Source organism: Podarcis filfolensis (assembly GCF_964270895.1).
Source record: "Podarcis filfolensis genome assembly, chromosome: 6".
Taxonomy (NCBI): domain Eukaryota; kingdom Metazoa; phylum Chordata; class Lepidosauria; order Squamata; family Lacertidae; genus Podarcis; species Podarcis filfolensis.
Genome location: NC_139609.1, coordinates 55,942,740 through 55,967,206, shown reverse-complemented (window position 1 = coordinate 55,967,206; position 24,467 = coordinate 55,942,740). Strand labels below are relative to the sequence as shown.

The window sequence follows — 24,467 nt, the reverse complement described above, 5'->3', positions numbered from 1 at the left end:
CATGTGTTCTATAACATTAAATAATTTCAGACGAAAAAGAAACCTCGTTAGGATGATGTACTGGTATGTTAGGAAAGTGGTGGCGTTAGATCTTCATATTCATTAACATTACTGTGCCGTGTGCATTTTAGATCAGCCTAAGACCACTGGCTAATTTCTATATATATAAAAGAGAGGGGGCTGGATTTAGGCCTGCCTGGAAAGCCGCATGCTTCCCCTCCTTGGAATCAGGGAGAAATCGGAATCAGTTCAGATTTAAAAGCAAGTATCAAATCCACACTTCCTGAAATTAACACTACACGAATTGAAACACAGGAACTGAAACACAGACAAAATTGCTGCAGAAATGTGGAAAACTGAATTTAAGAAAAGAAAAACGAGAAACCGAGAGAACTAAAATTGACAAATACTTCCCAACTCTTCTCCTCACCCTGTTAAAAGCACAGGCAACAGGACACAGAAGTAGCTGACACATACACAGCGGCAATTTACTGCTGCTTAATACAGTACTGTGAACGCTCACTCCACTTCTGTAAATGGCAAGAAATTTCTAGGCTACGGTGCTTACCCAAGTCTGATTCCCTGTGGAAAGATGTCACTGGAGGCTTATTAGTGTTTTGTAATCTTTGCATTTATTTACATACATATACAGGTTGAGTGTGGGTGGAGACATAGCTTAGGCACTCTAATGAAGTCACAGTCTGCTGCTCCCACAGCAGATCTTCTGGGAGACACCTAGCACCCCAAGACACTTACAGAGACTAAACTCAGCTTCCCATCTCTCTTCCTCTGTCAGTTCCTCTGCACACACAGACACCTCCATTACATTATCCTTAACTGGGAAAGGAGAGAGTTCTACATTTTGCCACCTTTCAGGGTATCCCCAACCAAGCTATTCGGGATAAGGGAAACATATTTGAAGAACTACCTACACGATGTGGCTGCATTAGTGACTCCCTGCAAATCAAAATGTCAATTAGAAAGGAAATATTGGGCTTTTACCTCTGATCTTTCTAAAAGCAGTTTCTGAGAGTGAAAACAACATAGTATGAGCAAACCATCGTATCTAGAATTCTAGATTTCATGGAGTGAATGGCAATAGGACAAGACTAGGAAAATAGCAGAGTCACCAAAGCATAGAAATAAAGGAGACCTTTGATTTGAAATATAATAATTTAATAATTAATAATAATTAATTATTTATACCCCGCCCATCTTTAAAGGGCACATGTATGAGTGGGTCCGAGTGGTGTGTATGGTTTTTCTTTTGGCCCTGCTAGGTAAAACCACTGTTTACCTCTGAAATGGAACAAATGTCTATTGGGTTTTCCGTGGATTGACATTTGTTCCGATTCAGTGATAAACAACGGGTTTTTCCGGGGAAAGCGGCATGAAAAAAAAAGCTGCTTGGACCCACATCTGAAAAGCAGAGACCTGTGCCTGCAAATTGTGGCACGAATGAAAGTCTGGATTTTCAACTGAGGCAATTGATAGTGGCCTGTTTGGGAAGGAAATCTCGTTAATCCAAGTGACATGCTCATAAAAGTTTTAAATATATATGTCACCTTAGAAATTGTTTCATTAAACTTAGGAGGTGTAATGAGAAATAGGAATTATTGTGAATGTGCCTAATACTATGGTGTTGCCTAAAATATCATTTGATGAAGGAGCAAAGACTTCATAGAAGGTCTGAATAGTTCCTTAACCACCTCAGAATTTGAAATTGGGGGAGGGGACATGAAGCAGTTTGCAGGCTTGGGAGGCAGAGATGGAAGTTTTTATAGCTGGAGTTGGCTATATCCTTGGGGTGCAGTTGCTCTTTAAAAATCTGAAACAGGATTAGCAGTTGTGGTTCTGCTTTTTAGAAGCCCAGTTACAATAGGTTCTGCTTTTATAATTTTAAATACAAATATTACAAAGGCACTTTTAAGTCTCTGGTGTACCCTCTCATTCAAAGGAAGTTATGTACAACTGCCCCTGCCCTGGACTTATTTCAGTGTTGGAAAGTGGGGAGCAGCATATATAAGCAAATTAAAATTTTACTATTGGCCTCCACAGGTAAAGTCACTCTGGTACAGTATCCTTCACCACATGCCCTGCCCTATGAATTTAGGTGAGCTGTGAGTAGTGAGCATGCCTTCTCAGCCATGGTACCCCTCTCCTATGGATTGCTCTGCCCCAGGAGACTCACTCATCTCTTCCTAGGCCCTACATCTCAATGCTCCACTTCTGCACTATCAAGTGTGGTGCTGAGGTATACTTGACTACTCCTTAGCCCTTTATTGTCTCCAGACTTTGAAGTGGTAGCCAAGTGTAAGTTAACTGTTACCCCGGTAGTATTGCTCTCCTGCCTGCCTCTCTTCTTTTACTTTGCTGCTATTCTTTACCATTCTGAATACTACTGGGAAGCTAAGCAAGCTTGTCAAGGATCAGAACCATTGTAGATGGTGGAAAGGCAGAGAACGGGGCATGGAAGGAAGAAAAATATTTCTTCCACTTTCTCCCACACACTGATTTCTGGCTACCTTTTCTGCAGGGCAGAAAGCCAGAAAGGAACAGTTTGATCATCAGCCACACCTTGAATTGTTCCAGAGGATAAGGCAGGCTACAGCAAACACACAAAAGAGTTTTATGGCACACTAAAGACTTACAGATTTACTGTGGCTTAAGCCTTTATGCACAAGAGATCACTTCTTCAGATACATAAGAGTTGTTCTCAGTGTGCAGGTATGGAACTGAGTATGTTTAGTCTGGAGAAAATTAAGCAAAGACATGAGAGTTGATTTCAAATATCCAAAAGGCTGTCACACCGTAGAAAGAGCAAACCTGTTCTCTGTTGTTCCAGAGGATAGGGTAGAACTAATGCACCGAAATTGCAAAGAGGCAGCTTTCGGCAAATCATTAGGAGAAATGTCTTAACAGTAGGAGCTGTCTGACAGTGAAACAGATGGGCTTGGTAGACTCACCTTCATTAGATGAACTTGAGTAAAGACTGCATGATCATTTATCAGGGCTCCTGTTGTTGCATGGATAGAGCAAGGTGCTGATAATGTCAAAGTCACAGTTTTGATCCACTTCTGTTACAGTTGCATATTCCTGCATTGCAGGTTGTTGGACTAGATGACCCTCAGGGTCCCTTCCAACTCTTAAGATTCTTTCCCTGGCCTTTGACAACTGAGGCATCCAGCACTGAGCAGGGCGCTGGACTAGAACACCTCCAAAGTACTTTCTAAGTTTCTCTACTTTTATCACACACACAAAGGAAGGAAGGAAAATCCAGCTAAGGAAATGCAGGTCCTTAAAAACTTTTACCACATTAAGTTTTCTTCTGTCTGTCTCAAACTAGCAGCCTTGTACCTGGTGTTGCTTGGGAATTCTAAGAACACTGCTCCCCTCACCCAAATCAGTGGTGTTTTGAAATCAGTGGTTAAAATCACTGACAGTGCAATTTCAAAATGTTCAGTCCATCATAACAGCATCTAACTGTATCCAAACATGGACAAAAACCTGCTCCTTGATCTCAGGAACCATGCAAAATTTGGTTATTATATCGTAAGAGGTGTCCAAACAAACAACTTTCCAAAATATGTACAGTGGTACCTCGGGTTACATACACTTCAGGTTACATACGCTTCAGGTTACAGACTCCGCTAACCCAGAAATAATACCTCGGGTTAAGAACTTTGCTTCAGGATGAGAACAGAAATCGTGCTCCAGCGTCGCGGCAGCAGCAGGAGGCCCCATTAGCTAAAGTGGTGCTTCAGGTTAAGAGCAGTTTCAGGTTAAGAACGGACCTCCGGAACAAATTAAGTACTTAACCCGAGGTACCACTGTAATAGAATATATAATTGATTGTGGGGATCTAGGCAGCAGCCTGCTGTAAGATGAAAGTGGCTCTGGCCTTGAAAATCTGTTACAGAAGGTACCAGATATCTCCTTTCAAGTTAGGAATTCAGCTGCCCAGCCTCAGAAAGTGGTAGTTTGCATGCCTGTACCATTTGGCGACCTGTTACCAACTTTCCCTCAGTACTGTTTCATTCTGCAAACATTTCACATTTAACAATATATATGTACATTTAAGTTTTCCAACCTGTGTGGTCTCTGTTATGCAAAAGTATACAACTACCAGGATAGCTTAAAAAATAAAAACCCAAGAAAGGGAGCAAGCAACAGTGTGGCCATTCCCTGCACCCACCACCATCTATCATATGTGAACTAGGGATCGTGCTTTAGTGTTCTCTCCTTGAAGCATGCTTTTACTGATCATCTAGATAAGCAGTAACAGAAGAAGCAGGTGTGTGGTGTTTTGGCAGAGGAAGCACTCAGGAAAAAAGCTGATGCAAGGAGTTTCTTTTCTGATGACAGCATAGCAGCACCAGAAATGAAGAGACCAGAAACAGCTTTGCTCAGTGTTGTTTTAGCTGAAAATAAGAAATGTGGTTTTATAAGGCCAATTGTAGCTCCCACCTGTAATGAGGTAGAAAGCAAGTTCAGCTTCATTTCTTGAGAAGAGATAAAGTAAGTCCAAACAAAATACATCTATAGTGGCTGTTTCCTACATGAATCATGGAAGCTGTAGTTCAACTCCTCCCCAGCTGCAACGCCCTTAAACTACAAATTGTAGGATCATAGAATTATTTCGAGTAAGTCGCATACTTTAAGTGTATGGTGTATACACATGTCCAGGGGCAACAGAAGGATGTGGAGGCAACGGCAAATGTGGCAGCTGAACTTGCTTAGGCTACTTTGAGGGATAAACTTTCATTTTCAAAGAGGTCCCTCCAGGAAATCTCATTGCTGAACTATTAAGGCATGAGAATGTTTAATTGCCCAAAAGCAAGGAAATGCAAAACAGCAATTTCTGCCCTCATTGGCCAATGTGGTAGTCTATATCTCTGTGATGAGAGAGAGAAAATGTTATTATGAAGTGCTTAATGTCCCTGATTCAAGCCCTGGCAACTCTTGTAAACATAGAAAAGAAAAAGGGACCAAGTAGTAGAAGGTGATGGGAAAGGCTTGGGACTCTGGAGAGATGCTACCAGTCAGAGCAGACAATCCTGCTCTATATGGACATAGCTAAATCCCATGAACTAGCTGTCAGTTTGCAGTTTTATCACCTGCTATGAAGAAAAAATGACTGATTGTAGCCCCCCGCCCCCCTGCTGTCTCTCTTATACACACACACACCACTTTGTAAGTTCTGCCAAAGATAAGGGTGATAGTCAAAGAAATTCTTGCACCAGTTGAAGGGAAAGTGCCAGCACAGTGATATTTTCCCCATCCTCTCCTTGAGCCATCTTCAAATATGCTCTGGAGGGTTGGAGGAACTGCTGGGGGTGCACAAAGGAAAGAAACGGGAGAACACTTCACTGTGTAGGAAGAAATCATTGTGGTGACGGTACGTTCACCTAGGATGAATACAGCTCTAACTGCTATCGCCTTCTGAGTAAATTCACATCCTCATGAATTCATACTACAGCAGTAGGAGAGATTTGAGAAACTGTGTATCAAGGGCAGTGAGTGGTACTTAACAAAGTTTTAACCAGAGGAGACAACTGAAATTAATGGATCTAACTTAGTCATTGATTTCAGGAAGGATTATTTGTTTCATCATTAATTAATCACACATTTACTTACACTTTGGCTCTGGTCTGGGATTGCTGATGTTTTGTTTTTAAGCAATAAAATTTCATGATATTAATAAATTTCATTAATTTCAATGGTTCTATGCTGAGTAAAACTCAGCCGAATACCTCCCAGTATGTGCATTTTGCTTGTTCATGCCTTATTAACATGTATGTATGAGCTAGTTTACACAATCAGTAGACATAAAAAAACAAACACCTGCCCATTCCCACTACAGTTGGGAAATAGCATGAATCAATGCTGCTGGGGTTGTGGTGGGGGGCAATCTATGCACACCTAAAACTAGCTTATCAGGGAGAAGGAGGCTAGGCTAGAATTCCTCTCCCCAATATTGATTTGTCTACTGGTAGAAAAGATTATAGATTGTTTTTATTGAGACCAGACCCTGGCAGCCGTTTCCCAAAGGGTTGAATGAGATATGTCAGAACCATCACTGCTCATGTTGTAGGCATGCTACCACCCGTGGCCAAACAGGTTTTACTAACTTTTCATAGTGCTTCAAAACCCTGCAAAACTTGTTTGTCATGGATGATAAATGGGACAAAAGAATTGAGGGGGCATACCGCAGGCTACAGTGGCTCTCTTTTACCATTTGAAACTGAGAAACTATTGTTAACTTTCAGACTCCTAGACTGCCAGCCTAAGCGCACTTAGTGCAGAGTCTCACTGCATCCAGTGGGACTTGTTTCTATGGTTAGGTTAACACTTCCACTTCTCCCACATCTAGAAAAACAGGAATCTGAGCAGTTTCCCACTTGCCACTTGCTTTCTGAGCATGGGGCAGAGCGGTTTTGTTTGCCCCGCTGCTTTCCCCAGGGAAACCTGCTCGTTAGCGCTGAATCAGAGCAAATGTCAATCCACAGAAAACTTGATTGGCATTTCCTCTGATTCAGCAGTAAAGATCGGGTTCTCCCAGGGGAAAGTGGCACCACAAGCGGAAGACTGGATGAGCCCTATGTCATGTTATGGAGAAAACTCAGTCCCCCACTTTGATCACTTTTGAAAATACTACTGTTTTTCAGTTAGAATTATTTTTTGCTGCCCTGGAGCACAGTATCATTCTCCTTCACTCTCCCTCTGCGTCTTCCACAAGCCCTTCTCTCCCCCTCTCCATTTCCTTCCCGTAGCTGTGCACCAGGAAATTCTATTTACAGCTGGTTTTATAAGAGACTCTCCTTAGGACACCAGCCGTATTCCTGTAACATAATCAGAATGACACAACTCACAGCACCCCCCCCCCGAAAGAACTGTGCTAGTTCCTCCAGTGCCCTTCCCCCTCTATATATCTTTCACAATGCTTGCTTGATAACAAAAAACAAAGAAATTTCATTTAAAACTCATACTCTACATTGCACAGCGATTCAGGGAAACTGAGCATCAACTTGTTTGTTCTCAACAACTCTTTGACAAGGCTTGCACATTGGTTTCAAAAGTTAGAAACATAACATTTTCAGAATTCATTATATAAACTTGGGCCATATCTGTATCTTCAGCTGCCAAATAATAATAATTAATTAAAGACGTGGAAAATTAACCAATATTGTCCCAAAGAAGCAGGACCCAGACTGTTTATAACAACATATTGCAAACCACAATGGAGCACAATATATATTTTACCATTTAAAAAAATGTTTTTAAAAGAATGAGACATCTTGGCACATTACAGCAGTTATCAGCAACAACAGCAGTTTGAAATTCCTCATGCCAGTATGAGAGTGTGATGAGGATCTTTCATCTTCTGCAAAGGCCAAATAAAGTGTACCTTCGAGGGAACTGTAATCCCAAAAAACCATACTCCTGCATTTTGGATAAGGAAACTTCTGGTTTGTCCATTTTATATACATCAGGTGCTGCTTTTGCATATTAAGCAAGTTGCCAGCATAGCCCATGGCTTAACAAAGTAGAATTCTTATCATACTTCCCTATACAATCTTTACATCTGTCCAGTGCTCATATGTATATACTATAGTTACTGTTAAACTATCATGATGTTTACGTCCCGGCCCCAAAATTTCAACAAGTGGGTTGGCCTGGCTTCTGCAGCTACTCAGAGGGTTTCTGAGCTAGGATTATCTTTATCAGGTGCCTGCAGCTGCTTCTCCATCTCCCCATTTAAGTTTTCCTTGCTTCCATTCTTCATAGCATCAGATTTCTTCTTTTCCAGATTCTGCTTTAGTTTGAGGGAGGAATCTCTCCTGGACAGGAGTGCGGGATTGAAACCAGGGAACCCTCCACTCACCACTGTACGTTTCTCTAGAAAGAGATGAACAAAAGCACTTAGAAGCAACAATAGAGTATTGCCATGCATAAGCTCATCACTATCGTTGCAACAAAGCACCTTCAAGAATTCGCATGCAAGAATGTGTGCGTTCAAATTAAATCTGCTAGTCTCCAGAGGAACCTAGCAGTCACAGTAAATAACAGAACAGGATACAGTGGCAGCTCGGAACTCGATGGCTCCGTTCTCGAACGTTTCGGCTCAGAAGTAAGTGCTCCGGTTTTCGAATGTTCCTAGAAAAACGAATGTCTGATGCGGCTTCTGCTGTGAAAAAACCTAGCTGTCAGCCAATCGGAAGCCACACCTCGGAACTCGAACTTTTTGGAACATGAACGTTTTTCCGGAATGGATTACGTTTGAGTTCCGAGGTACCACTGAACAAACAAACAAGGCAGAATGTTCCAAACAAGGACATTTTTATTTGTATAAGAGCACAAAGGATCTTTAGAACAACAACATGGCTCATAAACCCTGGAGGGATCTGACCTCTGTGCACAGTTAAGAGGAAGATCAAAAAGAATTGCCGATATTACTTTCTGCAATGCAAGATTATTCCCTGGTAAGCAAACAACTACCAGATACAGCTGTGTGCAAGTTTGAAGCAGTGGGTCAATTGGCTGCAGTTATCAGATTTAGCTGTGTATTTGCTCCAAATGCAAATACTTTATGCGGTCACTTACCTCCTGGTGCAATGGGGTGCATCAGTCGATTCATCTGAACATTCCAATGCTTTACATTGGTGCTGGCCTGTTGAAGCTTCCGCTGGGCCAACTGCAATGAAACAGGAAAAAAGCACTAATCAATCAGGCAACATCACAAATTAACAATAATGTATATACTTATCTTCATATACAACCCATCCAACCAAGTTCTCAGGGCAGTCTAAAGAAGCGATAAAATATAAAGTACAAATTACAATAAAAACTCTGGCTGGTATTCAACTACCGCATCCTGTCAGTGCAAGGAATTCAACTTGTGCAACAGGACTTTGCCACTGTCCTCTCCCCATGTGCATCCCACACCCTCCCAAATCTGCTCCAGAGAGTTGGGGGAACCCCTAGAACAGATTTATCATTCTGCCCGGACTTTGAGGTCCAACGCCAAGGGCCTTCTGGCGGTTCCCTCACTGCAAGAAGTGAGGTTACAGGGAACCAGGTAGAGGGCCTTCTCGGTAGTGGTGCCCACCCTGTGGAACGTACTCCCATCAAGGAAATAAACAACTATTTGATGTTTAGAAGACATCTGAAGGCAGCCCTGTTTAGGGAAGTTTTTAATGTTTGATGTTTTTATCACATTTTTAATATTCTGTTGGAAGCCGCCCAGAGTGGCTGGGGAGGCCCAGCCAGATGGGCGGGGTATAAGTAATAATAAATAAATTATTGTGGTGGTGGTGCTGGTTACATTGCACCAGAGGAAATCCTTGCACTGATGGGACACAGTGCAGTTCCCATGTTCTTCATTGCTAGCCCAAACATTCTAACATAATTAGCAAAGCATACAGTAAAGACAGCACAAAACCAGGAGAAGGACCCTTCTAGGGAGACTGTTCATACAAAATCTGGTTACTATCCTGTACTTTAAGTGCAATTATCCCAACATTACGCTAAGTGCACTTAGGAATAATCTTTCATTCCAAAATCTCTCTCAAAAGGCAACAGGTAGGAAATTTATGATAAATCACAGTAAGTTGCTTTGTGGTTGTTGTTTTTTAAGTTGCTATATGACTGCAGATTTGATCACCTAATATTTTCAGAGAAGTGCTGATAACTATAAAAACTGCTAGCTTCATAGAAACAGAATTGAAGAATTGGAAGGGATTCGGAGGGTAATCACAACTAAAACATCCATGACACCCAACCTCTGCTTAAAAATCTCCAATGAAGTAGAGTCCACCAACTTGGTCCAAGGGAGTACAAGTACAGTGTCTCCTTTTTAAGGCACCACAGGTACTGGGATGCATTTCACAGGGCGTACATCATCTGGAACTAAATCTCTGGAGCTCTCTCTCACAGGTGTACCATACCTGTTTTCTGCTAGTGATTTACTTTGGCCCAGATTTGATAGTTTGATCTAACAGTAAATAAGTGTGTCTGTGTGTGGAAGAAGCAGGGAAGAGATTGTCTTGCTTTGGGAAGGAGACTACATAAAGAGGCAACTTGAGCCCTTTTTGAATTGCACAATCCAGTTTTGCACCATGCAAATGCTATAATCAGTTACTGTTTTAAGCATGTAGTTTGTACCTTGCCATCTTGAGCTACTTATGGGGAGGTGGGATAGACAGTGGCTAAGTAAGATGTTTCTGTGGCGGTAACACTCTCCTAGAGAGAATGGGAAGCAGAGACAGCTCCATCACTCACCATGACATCCTGGTCCACCCTTTCTCTATTGACTCTCACTTCTTCCAGCTGCTGTTGGGCCTCTTCCAGAAACTTGCTCTTGTTTTCCATCTCTTGCTTGAGGATCAGCTTTTCATGCTGGGTTCTGATGATGTACTCCTCCTGCTCCTCCTTCAGCTTCATCAGCTGCTTCAATTTCTCCTCCTCTTCATTCAGCAACCTAACAAAATTGCAAAAGATGTCAGTTACATTTCACTCTATGAGCAATGCTGGTGGTGGTTGTCATCATCATCATACCTTGGCATGTGTCTTTCCAGCATTTTCTTTAGCTGAACAAATGTGCTTCCCTTATACCTCTTACCCTTGTGGTACCATGTAAATGCAGGCAAGTTGAGGTGGCAGTGATTGCCTATTAATAAGTGGAGTTTTCCAAGCGGTATCAGTTCACTAGATCATACCTTTTCTAACATAAGGCACTTCAGAATGCTCCAACTGGTTCAGCAGCATGAAGAGATCTACCCCTCAGTTTTGGAAACTAGTCATGAGACTAGTGGGTATACTCTGTTGACAGGATGGTCAACATCCTTGGGAGTTCACGGTGGGATTTTTAGTCCACAGAGTAAACGGTAAGAACAAATGCATTGGTGTCCTTAGGTGTCTTGGAGTTATTTTGTTGCCCTGTAGGCCAGGCTAACTACTTCCACTCCCCAGCAAAATAAAAAATAAAAAAATAACTTCAATTTTCAAAAACAGATGTCTTGTAGAAAAAAATGAAAAGCCCAAGGCTTGAAACTGCTAAATTTACTTTGAATTGCTAGAATAAGTAATATAACAGTTTTTGAATTTCCTTCTCAAATAAACAAGAAAATGGTTTAGCACACAAATCATTTTGAATATTATTGTCATCTGCGATGTTAAAATTTAAGTCTCTTAAAAGTTTTGGTTTTAGGCACATCAAAATCTCACTTTGCACGCCTTTTTCTTTGCAAATGCTGTCACCAATTCCTTCAGGTCAAGTGCTGATACTTGGGCATGTTCAATGGATATAGTTGCCAAGCCGTATGTCTCTTTTGCAACACTGCTGAGTGTATGTAAGTTCTTGTAAGTTTGATTTCTGAAAAACTGTTTTCAAAATCTAAAAGTCATATATTATCAGAAAGGTATAGGTTAGAATAAAAACCAATCTGTGCCCCTCAAAGGTCAGTACGGTGCATTTCTGAGGTCAGTGCCCTAGGCAGCTGCCTAGTTGGCCTAATTATAGCACCAACCCTGCCTATGAGAAATTTTCTTGTTTAAGCCTCTGGTCAGTTCCAGTGCACAAAGGGAGAGTCCATGTAACTGTGAAGGAAAACAGTATGATTTGCAAGAAGTGTGTGCAACTGCCTCCATTCTGGGAATCCTTGCTTAGGACACGGTGAAGATATTGGGGAAAGAGTTTTCTGGGAAATGTTTTGTCCCATCTCAAATCTCTGCAAAGCCTGGGGCTTTACCTATGTCTCTCCTTTTTCTTTTGATCTCAAGATTCGGTCCACCATCAACTACTGGAACTTCCTCTCTACCCCCTTAGCAAATGCCCTGGTGCAATCCTCTCGTGTAGTTTTCCACTGTCTCACCTTGACCTCTATTCAGAACTGTGTCGTCAAACTCATTCACTTCTGTTGTCACTCTGACAATGCAACGCCCCCCTTTAAATCCCTACGCTGCCTTCTGTCTGTTCCCAGATCCAGCACAAATCCCCTGCCCTTTCTTTTAGAGTCCTCCAAGGCCCAATCTCCATTTTATCTCTCTGCTCTTATTCTGATGTGTCCCTGTCCATGACCTTTGCACCTCCACCCTGTTGTCTGACGGTTTCCTGCTCCCTCAAAATACTCCACTGTTTCTCTTAATCTTCTTTTCACTTTCAGCTAACTGCCTCCTAGAAGACTTCAGAGATGCCATGTCACCCCTCTTCCTTCAAACCCCTCCTCAAAACTCTCTTTTCTATTAATACGTTTTCTTCATCTATACCCCACTGCAATTCAGCCAAAGTACATGCAGCTGAAATAGATGCATATCCTCTCTGTTTACCCCTGCCTCCATTTCCTTTCTCGTCCTCTGTTGTAGGCTCCTTGGTGCAGGAACCATTGTCTTATACTTTGTAAAGTATACATACATTGATGGCATGGGAATATAATATAATTAATAATATAATATAATATAAAGCAAATGGTGCAGTAGAGGACATTTGTGTTGATACTAGCACAGATCAGCTATACCAATTCCAGATTCCCCCCAGTAAGAGGTGTATAAAGTGAAATGAAAACACCTGAAGGGGCTTCAGTTTTTGAAATATACTCAGAGTCGCAAAGTGATTTCATGCTCTTTATTCAGCTCATAGTGGTGAGGAGGAATGAATGAATGAATGTGCCCTCAAAGTATCTGCTTTATATACATTATTTACACAATGGGCTGCACATGATTGGCTAATTCCGGAATTCTACTGTAAGCCAATCAAGTTGTGGATTCACTTCTATCTGGAGCATGATTGGGTGGTTCCTGCCAACCAATCATACTGCTGCATTGTTCTAGGACCAATCAGACTGCTGCATTCTGAATCCCATTGTTCTAGGACCAATCAGACTGCTGCCTTTTGGATCCTATTGTTCTAGGACCAATCAGACTGCTGCAGTTTGGATCCTATTCAACTCAGTACATAACAGTTTTTCTTGGAAAAATTACACTCATAAATAGTAGTGTCCTGCAAAATTATAGTTACAGCAAACTGCAAGCCTCAGCCCTGGAATTGCTCCCAGTTCTTCCAGAGGGGTAGATGGCAAGGGAGTACATGAGTCCACCATCATTGAGGGATCTCACAATTATGTCAAAGGACATTATATCCAGAGCTAGTTGAAGGAAGCTGAGCATTTATTATCCATACCGGGCCTGTGCATATCTCACGGCCTCTTCATCCTGACGAGCTTTAACCTCCTGGTGCAGAGCATCTTGGAGTCGTTGCTGCATCTCCTCCAGTTCTGTGATGCGCTTGCGCTGACGTTCTGCCTCTGCCTCCTTCAGTACCATCTCAGCCTGCATGTTAGCACGAGCCTGCAGGTATAATAATACCATGCGGTTAGTATGTAGAGTACACAGCCCAACAGCAGGGGGCAGAATCAGCTACCTAAACGAAGCCTACAACTCAGCCGTTGGTGCAGACTGTGGTATGGCTTTTGTCATTTCCAGTACAGATTTGTGGATATACAAAGACAGGCATGCAATAATTAGCAGCGTAGAAAGAAGCAAAACTGAGTGGCCCAGTGGGTTGTGGGCCTCAGATTGGAATTCTTTTTTGTGGGGGTGGGGTGGGGGGAGGTAACACTTATTGGAATGTTAAGAGAGGTCCATGACCTCCCCTATAGGAGATTTCTGCCTATTTGCCTTGGTGGCTATTAAATGATGCCATGATGAATATAACAATGCTGAGCTGGATGTTTTGCACCATGGAATATGGCTGTCACTCTGAAGCTGGGTAGTGACTGCACAGAATTCCACTTGAAGCAAGAAAAATATTTTTCGGACACAGTTCTTTGTTGCACAGAGCCTGAGTAATACTTGATGCATGTTGCCTCATTTTACAGCTTGCTTGCTTGCTTGCATTAGATGTGCCACAATTATGCAACAAATAATAAGTAATCTGCATGCCATGAAAAAAAAGGTGACATTACAGTTTCTAGTATACAGCAGGCCCCTATTTATAACAAGCTGTTCGATTAATATCAGCAGTTAACAACTATATAAGCTTGTTATTGGCATCCGTCTGTCTTGACAGACAATGGAGTGTGCCTCTGGTGATCTCCCCGGGGCACAAGTCTAGGCAGCGTGTATGGAGGTCCTGGGCTGCCCACACAAGACCCCCCTCTCGGCCTTGCTGATGTGGACCACAGTAAAGCAGAGCAATACATTTGGCACCAGCTTGGCTTCAGGAGTTTTGCATATTATTACAAGAACCCTGAACCTGGCAGAGTAGCACATGGGCAGCCAATGCAGATATTTTTGCAGAGATGTCACATTCTGTTGGTCTTGCACCTCCATCAGTAGTGTATAGCCACTGTATTCTGCACTACTTGGAACATCTGGATAGCACCACACAGCAAAACCATAGTGCAGTGCTTAGGCGTGTGAGCTGCTAATCTTAAGCCAAGAGAAAGCAGGCCTTCCATCACTTCATGCTTCTCAAAAGGATATGCTCCCTCCTCATCCAGCTTCCTTGCCCAGCCAGTCTAGGCTGAAGGTCCCAAGGAGACCTATTGCACAAGCTAGAGCACTGAACAAGCCCCTAAAAATTCCACGGCATTCCTAATCCCTCCTGGGTATTGTTGGCAAGCTGACTGACCCACCAAAGATGCCAAGGAGGGATTTGTATCTTTGTTGGCTGACCTGGTCTACCAGGCAGGTTGTGGATGTGGGAGCCCCCTCGCCCTTCTCCTTGAACCCACCTTCTCAGCTTCCTGCAACTGTATCTCCAGCGTCCTCTGCATTTCCTCATGCTGCTGCTGGCGCCGCTCCTCCTCCTCGTGGAGCAAGAGCTCAGCTTGGCGCTGGGCCTCCTTCAGCAGCTCCAGCTCCTGCAGCTTGCGCTCCTTCTCCTCCTGCAGCTGCTTCAGGCGCTGCATCTCCTCCTCCTTGGCGGCCTTCTTCCGCTCCCGCTGCTCCCGCTGCTCCCGCCGCTTCTGCTTCAAGTCCTTGTGCAGAGACTTCTTGCCCTCGGCCTGGAGGCGGATTGCCATCTGGATGGCTGCCGGGGGAGGAAGGGCCAGAGATGTCAGAAGGGGACATAGGGGCTGCCTTGGCTAGCAACTATAAAGAGCCACTTGACTCACAACCACTTCTCTATCCCTTAAGGTCAGGGAAACTCAGGTCCTCTACTGGCCCTGCTTCATAACTTCTTGGTTTTGCCTGGCTGGAATGTGACCTTGAATTGTGATAATGTCTCTTGCTCCCATGGATGGAGGAGAGGTGAGTGCATGTAGAAACAAAGCCTAGTGCACAAAGGTAAGATTTACATTAATTGCTCCTCCCACTTTTGCCTCTGGCTCCACCCACCACTGGCATGTAGCCCCTGGAAGGTTACCTCAAAGGGATGTGGCCCACCAATGCCTTAGACCATCTCCTGTGAGGCTCTTCTCTAAAGCCTCACCCTTTTCAAAAGTGAGGCAGGTAAAGAAAGAGAGGGGATTTAGCACCCCTGTCATGGGGACATCCTCTCCAAGGAGGCTCACCTGGAAGCAACGTAGCATAAACATAAGCCTCCTTAGCTGCCCAGGCATTTTTACCTCATTGAACTGTTCCATTATCTGCTTGTCTGATTAATCATTTTCATTGTTTTCATGAATTGCACTTCTAATTTTTTTTAAACTTCCCTACAACTGATTTCGATGATGAGCAACATAAAAATACGTTAGAGAAATGAAATAAGGAAGAGTTGCAACATTCAGCTCCCATGACCCCGAGAGTTTTGGGATATCTGCTTTCTTGTCTGATGCTATTCAACAGGAAGCAAAACCAAATTTCCTTTTCATACTGCAAATTCATAAAAGTTTTGTGGTATGCAAACGAAGAACTCTATACACACACACACACACACACACACACAGAAGTGTCAGACTGGCAAGACCTTGTGGTTCCATATTATCTTGTCTCCTATTTCTAACACTCAATATTATTTAGCTACTACTAGGAGCCCAAGATTCTCGCAGAAGACAATATTAAAATAATCTGCACTGAAATCCCAAATAGTTACACAAGACTGGCTTTCAATCCAGAATCATGTGTTTTTATGTTTTCAAAAAATGTTGGCCATCTGAGTTACTTTAGCTTGGGCAGTTCAAGTCATACGGGGAGAAAGTCAATCCATGAATGAAGGCTACCTAAAGGGCCAGAGGCTCTTGCTACTTTCAGATTCATATCTTAATTTCAGCAAATCTCCAAAGGTGTAGGAGAAAAGAGCCACAGTACTCACCAAGCGTCCACTCCTGCCTTTGCCTGGTATCCGAGGCGCTCATTTCATACGTCCGAGAAGGTGTTTTCACACAGAACATACACCGTTTCCCATCCTTGTCGGGCAAGATCTTTGAATAAAGGAGGAAAAGTTGACATCTCCCTTCAGCCACAAGCCCACCTAGAACACTGCCAAGGCTTGAAATGCCTCAAGCCAAGGATGGCCACCCCTGCCTTTCCCAACCACAAAACAACATCCCCATCAAGGCTCTGCAACCCAGCCTGGGAGACGCTGCAACCCTGCTGACTTCCAGTCCTTGCTGAAAGTGGAGCTAACAGTCAGCACTGAATTTACACCCAGTGCTGATTGCAAGCCCTACTTTCAGCAACTATCTTTACAGCCTTGGCTTGACTTCAATCCATGGCTGCAAATCTTCTTCCCATACAGTATGAGCTGGGGCTGCAAAGGAAGAGTCACCTGACTTCAGGCAACTGATAGGTATGGAGGCCTTCCCCACCTGTCAAAAGTGGGCCATGGAGGGTGGGCCAGTTCTGGACTGGATCCAGTCCGTCCGTCCCCTGTCCTCACTATTAACAGGCACAGCATGGCTTGTCTCCTCAATTCCTCTCAGTGGTGCAATAGGTAATTTTAGACTCTGGGTGGTATCCAACAAAATAGCTCCATCTGCACAAGGATTTTTATTCATGCAACAGAATGTCCTCTCCCCAAACACCCTCCCCAAATCTGCTATGGAGGGTTGGGGGGACCAAGAACATATTTAGGGGGTGCAGAGAGGAGAGGAAGTTCAATTGTGCAGCCATAAGTCCTTGATTTCACTGGATACTGCCCAATGGTCTTAATGGACTTATGTGGGGGAGACACATTTTTAGACATTAATGTGCACTAAAATTCATGTCAAAGTGTGATAAACAAGTCCTGCTGCATTTGGAGGCTCTCGTATTCATTTTGTCAAGTTAGGACCTGGACTTTGTGCCATGATGGCACTACTGATTCTACTTTGTTTTCCCCATACTTGGCTGTCAGCAATATACCGTAGTCATTTCCTTCTTCTTTCTCCTTTTGGGGGAAGGTCTTAAACAGTTGGGGGAAGGCCTTCTCAGTATGGACAGTGCTCATTCAAGTGCTTCCACCAGACCAAGGACTTCTGGCTGTTCAGTGGAACCTTCCACTTGCCTCACACCCATTAAATACGTCCTGGGGTATCCCCCAAGCCTCCGGAGCAGATATGGGGAGGGCGCAGGAGGCACACGGGGAGAAGAGGACGTTCTGCTGCGTAAGTGGAGATCACAGAATCATAGAGTTGGAAAGGACCCCGAGGGTGATTTAGTCCAGCCACCTGCAATGCAGGAATCTCATACTAGATCATACAAGACAGGTGGTCTTCCAACCTCTACCTAACAGCCCCCAAGGAAGGAGAGTCCACCACCTCTTGTGGGAGTTTGTTCCACTGTTGAACAGCTCGTGTTGTCAGAAAGTTATTTCTGCTGTTTCGTTGGAATCTCCTTTCTTATAACTTGAAGCCATTGGTTTGAGTCCTATCCTCCAGAGCAGGAGAAAACAAGCTTACTCCATCCTCCATGTGATAGCCCTTCAGATATTTGAAGACAGCTATCATAACACCTCTCAATCATTGCTTCTCCAGGCTAAACATACCCAATTCCCTCAACCATTCCTCTTAAGGCCTGGTTTCCTGACCCTTGATCATCTTGGATAACACCCTTTGTTTTGAGATCTTCTGCTGAGGCTCTTCTCAAAGTGCCTTCCATATCAGAAACACAGAATAAAACAGTAATGGAGAGGGCTTTACTTTTTCCTGCTGGTGATGCCAGGTTACAGAACCCTCTTCTTATGCCTGCCACCTACATTACAATTTGATTGGCACCAGGCAAAAACATTTACTCCCCCCCAGGCATTTTTAATATATGTAATTGCTTAAACCTGCTGTATGTTTCAAGCTGCTGCCTCATGTTACGGTTAATAGTTATGGTTTACTGCTTGTTTTAGTGTTTTATAATATGCATTATGAATTATTTTGGACTTGTCATTGACCATCTTGGACTCTTATTGGCTGAAGAGGGAGAGGAGAAGCCACACACTGTCACCAGCTGCCTCATGAGAGGACTGCATCTGCCTATCATGTTCCTTTTGTTTCAGAGTATGTCCAATTACCTCCACACAAGAGTTTCTGTCCAAAGAAATGCTCCCCTTTTTCTCCTTCCGTTCCTCACTCACATAGTAAGAGAGATCACTGGGCTTTAGGGTGAACCATCGTTCAGACCAGTTCCTTCTCAGATGACCTTTCTTCCATAGATAGCCCTGCTCCCAACCAAAGGGACAGAGAAACAGAGAGTGAGTAAACAAAGATCTCTGTACCAAAGATCTTTGCAAGACTCCACCTATATTACAGCCATAGCACAGATTTGTGTCACAAAGGAGCCAAAGAAACTGGCAAATTTAGAACATGGATTGTGTCAACTGATCTCCAGCTTATCTTACACAGGTATATGTAAGTGTATACATGCATATTGTATATTCTGAAAGGTATACCTTATCACTAGCTTTATATGAGGTTGCATCTATGTGGCAACTTCCCACATGGCCAATTTACTTCTGATGTGGAATAAACAAGTGCCACCAACTAGCAGGAGGCTTTCTACTTGAGCCTTTCCTTTGAATGAGCTAGATATCAACCTTAATGAACCTTGAGCTTGATCTGCCATCTGAACTATTACAAACAGGACCATGTGGCTTGTGGGTGTCAGGAATGCTGACTTGTTTTCTTCCTCTTTGTGCAGTGGACTTAGCACAGTGTCCTATTTCCTCATTGGCTGCTGGCATATCCTCAATGCTGTACACTCAGCATGCTTCCAGAATTTCCCACTATCAGGCATGCTGATTTGGCACTTTTGACAGCTCACAGGCCAAAAGGGTATTGTGATTCCTTACAGGCTGATTGGCTGATCAGGACTGATCAGGATTAGCAAAGTGTGGGAAATCTTCCAAAGGACTGGCATGCAAAATCCCATGCTAGCTGGTAGATACAGCAACTACATCTTGGTTGTGCAGAACCCAGAAGGAAAATGGAACATGCATACAAGCCTAAAAGTTGCCTACCCGATTATCCTTAGCATATGCAGTTACCATTCTATAGGAAAAGACAAATAAACATCAGTGTAGGTTCTCTGGTCTCTTCCCAGATGGTTGCTCCCCCCCCCCTTTACCTTGTTCTACTGCTCCTCTCACTTCAAATACCACAAATTAGATCATTTCCCACCCCTTTAATGCTCTTGTTATCATTGTCCAAAAAGGTAACTAGAATGTGCAGTAGATGCAGTCCCCATCAGGCCAATACAGACTTTATTAGCGAGGAAGAAAGCTGTGCTGGGTCCCCGTGTTACAGGATTATTTCCTGTTCATAGGTAGTTCCACAAACCCAAGCAAAGGATTTCCTAATCAAGGACAGCTCTTTACCTGTTTGAGCACATCTCCAATGATCTCCTGGTAGACTTCTTCAACAGCCATGCTAATAGCCTCACGCTCAATTCCTCGTAGGAACCGGCCCGAGTTTACCAAGTCAAGAAACTGCCAGACTGTCAAACCACTCTGCTGTTGAGCCTCTTGAGAAAAGAAGTCCTCTAACTCCCCAGAGTTGAGCTCAATGCTCATGGCTGTGCAGATCTTCTTCAGGAGGTATTCCACCTGGAACAAGCAGGGGAAGTCAGCACAGAAGGAACTAACCATGTTCTCTACTTCTAGGTATCAGGTGTAGTTTGAATTCCCCCTTGGGATCACATACAATTCCTTCTTGTGCTGTGGAATTTCACTCCATAGACTCTTATTGCTTCAAGTCAGTTTTTGCTTCAAGAATTCTAACTGTGGTTCCACATGGCAACGATATATAGTGACATATTCTCCATTAAAATTCTCCAGGGGAAAGATTCAAAGTCCACTTATTTAGAAGCATCATTCAGTTCAATGGAACTTATTCCCAGAAGGTATATTTAGGACTGCAGATTTCAATGAGCAAATGATCTCCTTTCCGTTGGCAGCGGACTCAAGCAACCTCTTTCAAGTTGACTGGGACTACTCCCTCTCACAAAAAGGCATTTATTACTTAATGGACTCCACAAATCAATCCTCTTCTGCTTGATGTCATCAATCAGAGAAAGCAAGCACCGAGTCAACATGAGTATCCTCAGCGACCCCCCCCCCCCGAGCACCATGTCTGTGTCACAAGGCCACAGTAACTGAAAATCCTCCCTCTAAAAAGAACCAGAGTTCTGGATTCATTCAACTGAATGCAGCATTTGTGGTACCCAAGTTATACCAAATGCAAAAAACTTTATGCTTGAAGTGTTTTGCAAACATATTATATGGCGCTTACAAGGGCACATGTACATCCACCTGCAGGCCAAGCTGGAGTAAACTCTGAACGACTCAGAAAAGCTCTGCTAAACAATGTCCCAATTGCAGAATGGCAGAGAAGTATTGCTTCTTTGCTGCCACTGCTGCCACCAAAACAGGCACAATAATGTGTTTATTCCCACTGAGTTTTCCATTACCTGCATTCCAACAGGGAAATGGACAGAAACAAAAGTAAAATTAGTTGGTTTTGCCTGTCATTGGCTTTGTCTACTTTGGCCTTCCTGCATTCCACTCTACTAGTCCCCATAGTTATTAGCCACAGCTGCCACTACCTGTGGTATGAAAAGGTGTCTAAATAAACCTGAAGGCTGAAATCTCGTAGTCACTTCCCTAGGTATGAAGTCCCACGGAACTCAATGGGATATACTTCTGTATAGATGCACAGAAGTTTGCAGCATCTCCTAGGATTTATTGTTTATTTTGACTATTTACTCAGAAGCCAGATGCCAATGCTAGATTTAAAAATTAAAAATCCTCATCCATTGTGGATTCTTACACAAAACCACCAAATTCTTTAAAAACAAATGCACGCTAGCGGATGCTCAGCTCCACTGTTGGTGGAGTTAGAAAGACAGCATGCTTTTTCAAGACCTGAACAGGAAATGCCTTGGTAGGAAACAGGAAGCGTAGCTGATGACTGCATGTGCACACAGGGCCTTTTCTGCTGAACTATAAGGGGGATGGAGCAAGAGTGTCAGACACAGGGGAGAGAAAAGCTTGATGGCTGTCATCGCACCTGACATCAGCTGATGAGCTAGATGCAGTGGAAACTCCTGGAAACTATATGAGATTATTTTCTGGCTAGGTCTTTATTGGCTTTGGGACCAATGTGAGTCGGGGTTTAGTTTCTGGTCTTTAGATTTACAAACCACCTGACTGAGATTTTGCCTCTGTACTAAGGAGCAAAGGAAATCTCCTTCCCTCCAACAACATGTCTTGTGGAATTTAGAGATTATTGCTGTTATTACTGGCTCTGCTAGACTGAACAGCATTTCTTTATTGCAATTAACCCTTTGGGTGGAGCCAACATGTTCCAGATTCATATCTCAACGTGTTTTAAGAATGGGTGTGTCCAGAGCTGCAGTTTTTCAGTCTACAACAGAAAGCAGCATGAGGAGCAGCCTGCATCCTCTCATTGCACACATGAACTGGGTTTACGCTCTCACTGTAAAGGACGGATGACATTAATTAGACATGCATGTTTCTGCCTGACTGGCCTAAATGAAAGTCACACGCTATCCCATTTCCTGGCCGTTGCTTCTCTCCGCCTCCAAGCTGGCTTGTTTGGTTTGGGGTTGTTGTTTTTTAATGTTGAGTCTGTGGCACTACCCTTTTGCATGCATTCATGTAGATGCCTTGTCCATATGTTGGCTAGTCTCCTCCCAGCAGAAGCTAAACACGGCCACAGTGTTAACCCAGAATCCAACCACCTCACAGAATCTTATTCCCCCACCCCCAAAAAATCTTTCCCCCCCTACCCTGCCTGAGGCCATCTCCAGGCTACCCATTTGTGTGTGTGGAAAAATAAAGAAAATGTATCAGGTGTGATTGCATGTATGAGTGCTACTGTGCAAATTCAGCATTTATGAAACCCAAAGCACCTGCAGTTTTAGGAGAAGCATGGATGTACGGGAAGCAGATTAAAATTGCTATCGGGACACTGAGAAACAGAAGTGAAATACAGCACTTTGGGAAGGGCCATAGATCAGTGGTAGAGCACATCATTTCCAGGCAGAAGGTCCCAAGTTCAGTCCCTGCTATATCCAGGACTAGGGCTGGTAAGTACCAGCTGGAGCCCCATGGAGCTGTCATGGAGGGCTGGTTGGATCCTGAGAAGCAGAAGGAGGAGATCAGGGAGCTGCAGTTAGATGACTCTGAGGAGGGTCCCAGTGGGACAGGAGAAATTCCAGGGAATCCTTGTCAGGTGTCCAACATCAGGGAGGGGAAGGGGAGCTGGGAAACTCTGATCCAGGGGAGGGGCCAGGTGGCTTAACAGAGGAGAATTCAACCCCAATGAGATATGATATTGCTATTCAGGTGCTTCCTCCTGTCAGCGCAGAGCCTCCTGCTTTTAAGGAGGCAACAGAGTATAAATCTGATGCTGAGCACACACTGACAGTGCTTCCAAGAACAAGGAGATGCCAGCTCTAACACAAGTAGACCTCCCACGCCTAACTTGGAGGAGTGCATGTTCATTTGCCTAGCCCTGAGACTTTGGCTGCTTGCACTAACTGCTATGCCTGCCCCATCCTTTTATAAGAAAGATGCAGGGGGCATGTTGCTTGTGGGTCAACATCTTAGCTTGTGCCTGGCCATGCCTATGTATCTCTGTGGCGCCTTATAACCTGAGCCTGGTCCATACACTGTTTTGACTTTTGCAGTAAAGCCTTTGGCAGAGACCAGAGTCTGCAGTTCCAGTTCTACATCTAGCAGTGAGGGCCAGGACACTCACACCCAAAATCTGGGGGAATCATTGGCAGTCAGTGGACAATATTGATGCTCCAATGATTTGACTCTGTATAAGGCAGCTTCCTATGTTCCAGATACAAGAACGCTTGTTTTTGGGTGCATCAAAATACAATACCACTCGAAAGTATGAATGGGGTAGAACTCTCTATAGAGGAATCGGCATGAGTACAGTGGTACCTCGGGTTAAGTACTTAATTCGTTCCGGAGGTCCGTTCTTAACCTGAAACTGTTCTTAACCTGAAGCACCACTTTAGCTAATGGGGCCTCCTGCTGCTGCCACACCGCCGGAGCACAATTTCTGTTCTCATCCTGAAGCAAAGTTCTTAACCCGAGGTACTATTTCTGGGTTAGCGGAGTCTGTAACCTGAAGCGTATGTAACCTGAAGCGTATGTAACCCGAGGTACCACTGTATAACAGATCATATATTGTGCAGGAGATTTGTAAGCACGACTAAAACAGGGGCTATAAAACAGCAACTCTCACAGATTGCATAGGGACATGCAAGATGTTAACATGTAGAAAAGGGCGTCTTCTTGTTCACCATATTCATCCCTTGGCCACACAGGGTGGAATCTTGAGCAGCGATCAGATGATGCAAGAAGCAGCATAGTTTGGATCTGCAGGCCTGTATACAGAAATCTATGATAGCTAGACTCAGACATGTATATAATTGCACTTCAGACAATGATTATAATCACATGGCTAAGCCCTAACGATGCAAAATAAACATAGTGTGACTCATCCCTTATCAAAAGCACTACAAAACAAAAAATAGTATTACTTAAAAGCAATCATACCTCGTCAGGAACCATAACAAGAGGGTACTTGTCTTCGGATAAGAAGTTAAAGAGACACCAAAGTTTGAAAGCATCTTCATGGGATACAACGCTATTCCCATTCCGGTTTGGCTTGTAATTCTTCTTTGCTGTCAAGGTCCAGCAAAGCTCATCAAAACTCTCCTTGACAAAAGCACCTTCTTCTACCTGCAAACAAAACGTAAGTGATAGCTCTAGTGTTCTGGAGCAAACAGTGTGATGCAGCAGCAGCAAACCAACAAACCTAATGCTATTCTAGGCTGCATCAACAGAATTACAGTGGCCTCATCAAGTGACTGGTTGAGTGGGGTGACGAGTACCAGAGCACATGGAAATGCCATTTACCTTCCCACCACAGTGGTACCTATTTATCTACTTGCACTGGTATGCTTTGAAACTGCTAGGTTGGCAGAAGCTGGAACAGAGCAACAGGAGGTCACTCTAACTACTACACCACACTGGCTCTCAGGTGTCCAGTCAGGTGATGCATGCTGGCAATGAT

The 24,467-nt window shown here is 43.6% G+C and overlaps 1 protein-coding gene across 2 annotated transcripts in view; it reads right to left on the bottom strand.

Annotated features, from left to right (window-relative positions):
• Nucleotides 1-6,952: 6,952 nt before the first annotated feature.
• Nucleotides 6,953-24,467, bottom strand: part of DEF6 (DEF6 guanine nucleotide exchange factor) — a 45,773-nt gene continuing 28,258 nt past the window's right edge. For both annotated transcript variants that reach the window (XM_083618023.1, XM_083618022.1), the window contains 9 exons: nucleotides 23,948-24,133; nucleotides 19,727-19,954; nucleotides 18,425-18,571; nucleotides 16,256-16,364; nucleotides 14,733-15,031; nucleotides 13,178-13,344; nucleotides 10,282-10,480; nucleotides 8,605-8,695; nucleotides 6,953-7,899 (listed from right to left, as the gene is read on the bottom strand). In XM_083618023.1, the coding sequence (XP_083474149.1) occupies nucleotides 7,694-7,899; nucleotides 8,605-8,695; nucleotides 10,282-10,480; nucleotides 13,178-13,344; nucleotides 14,733-15,031; nucleotides 16,256-16,364; nucleotides 18,425-18,571; nucleotides 19,727-19,954; nucleotides 23,948-24,133 (1,632 nt within the window). In that variant the 3' untranslated portion in view covers nucleotides 6,953-7,693. The remainder of the gene's footprint in view (nucleotides 7,900-8,604; nucleotides 8,696-10,281; nucleotides 10,481-13,177; nucleotides 13,345-14,732; nucleotides 15,032-16,255; nucleotides 16,365-18,424; nucleotides 18,572-19,726; nucleotides 19,955-23,947; nucleotides 24,134-24,467) is intronic.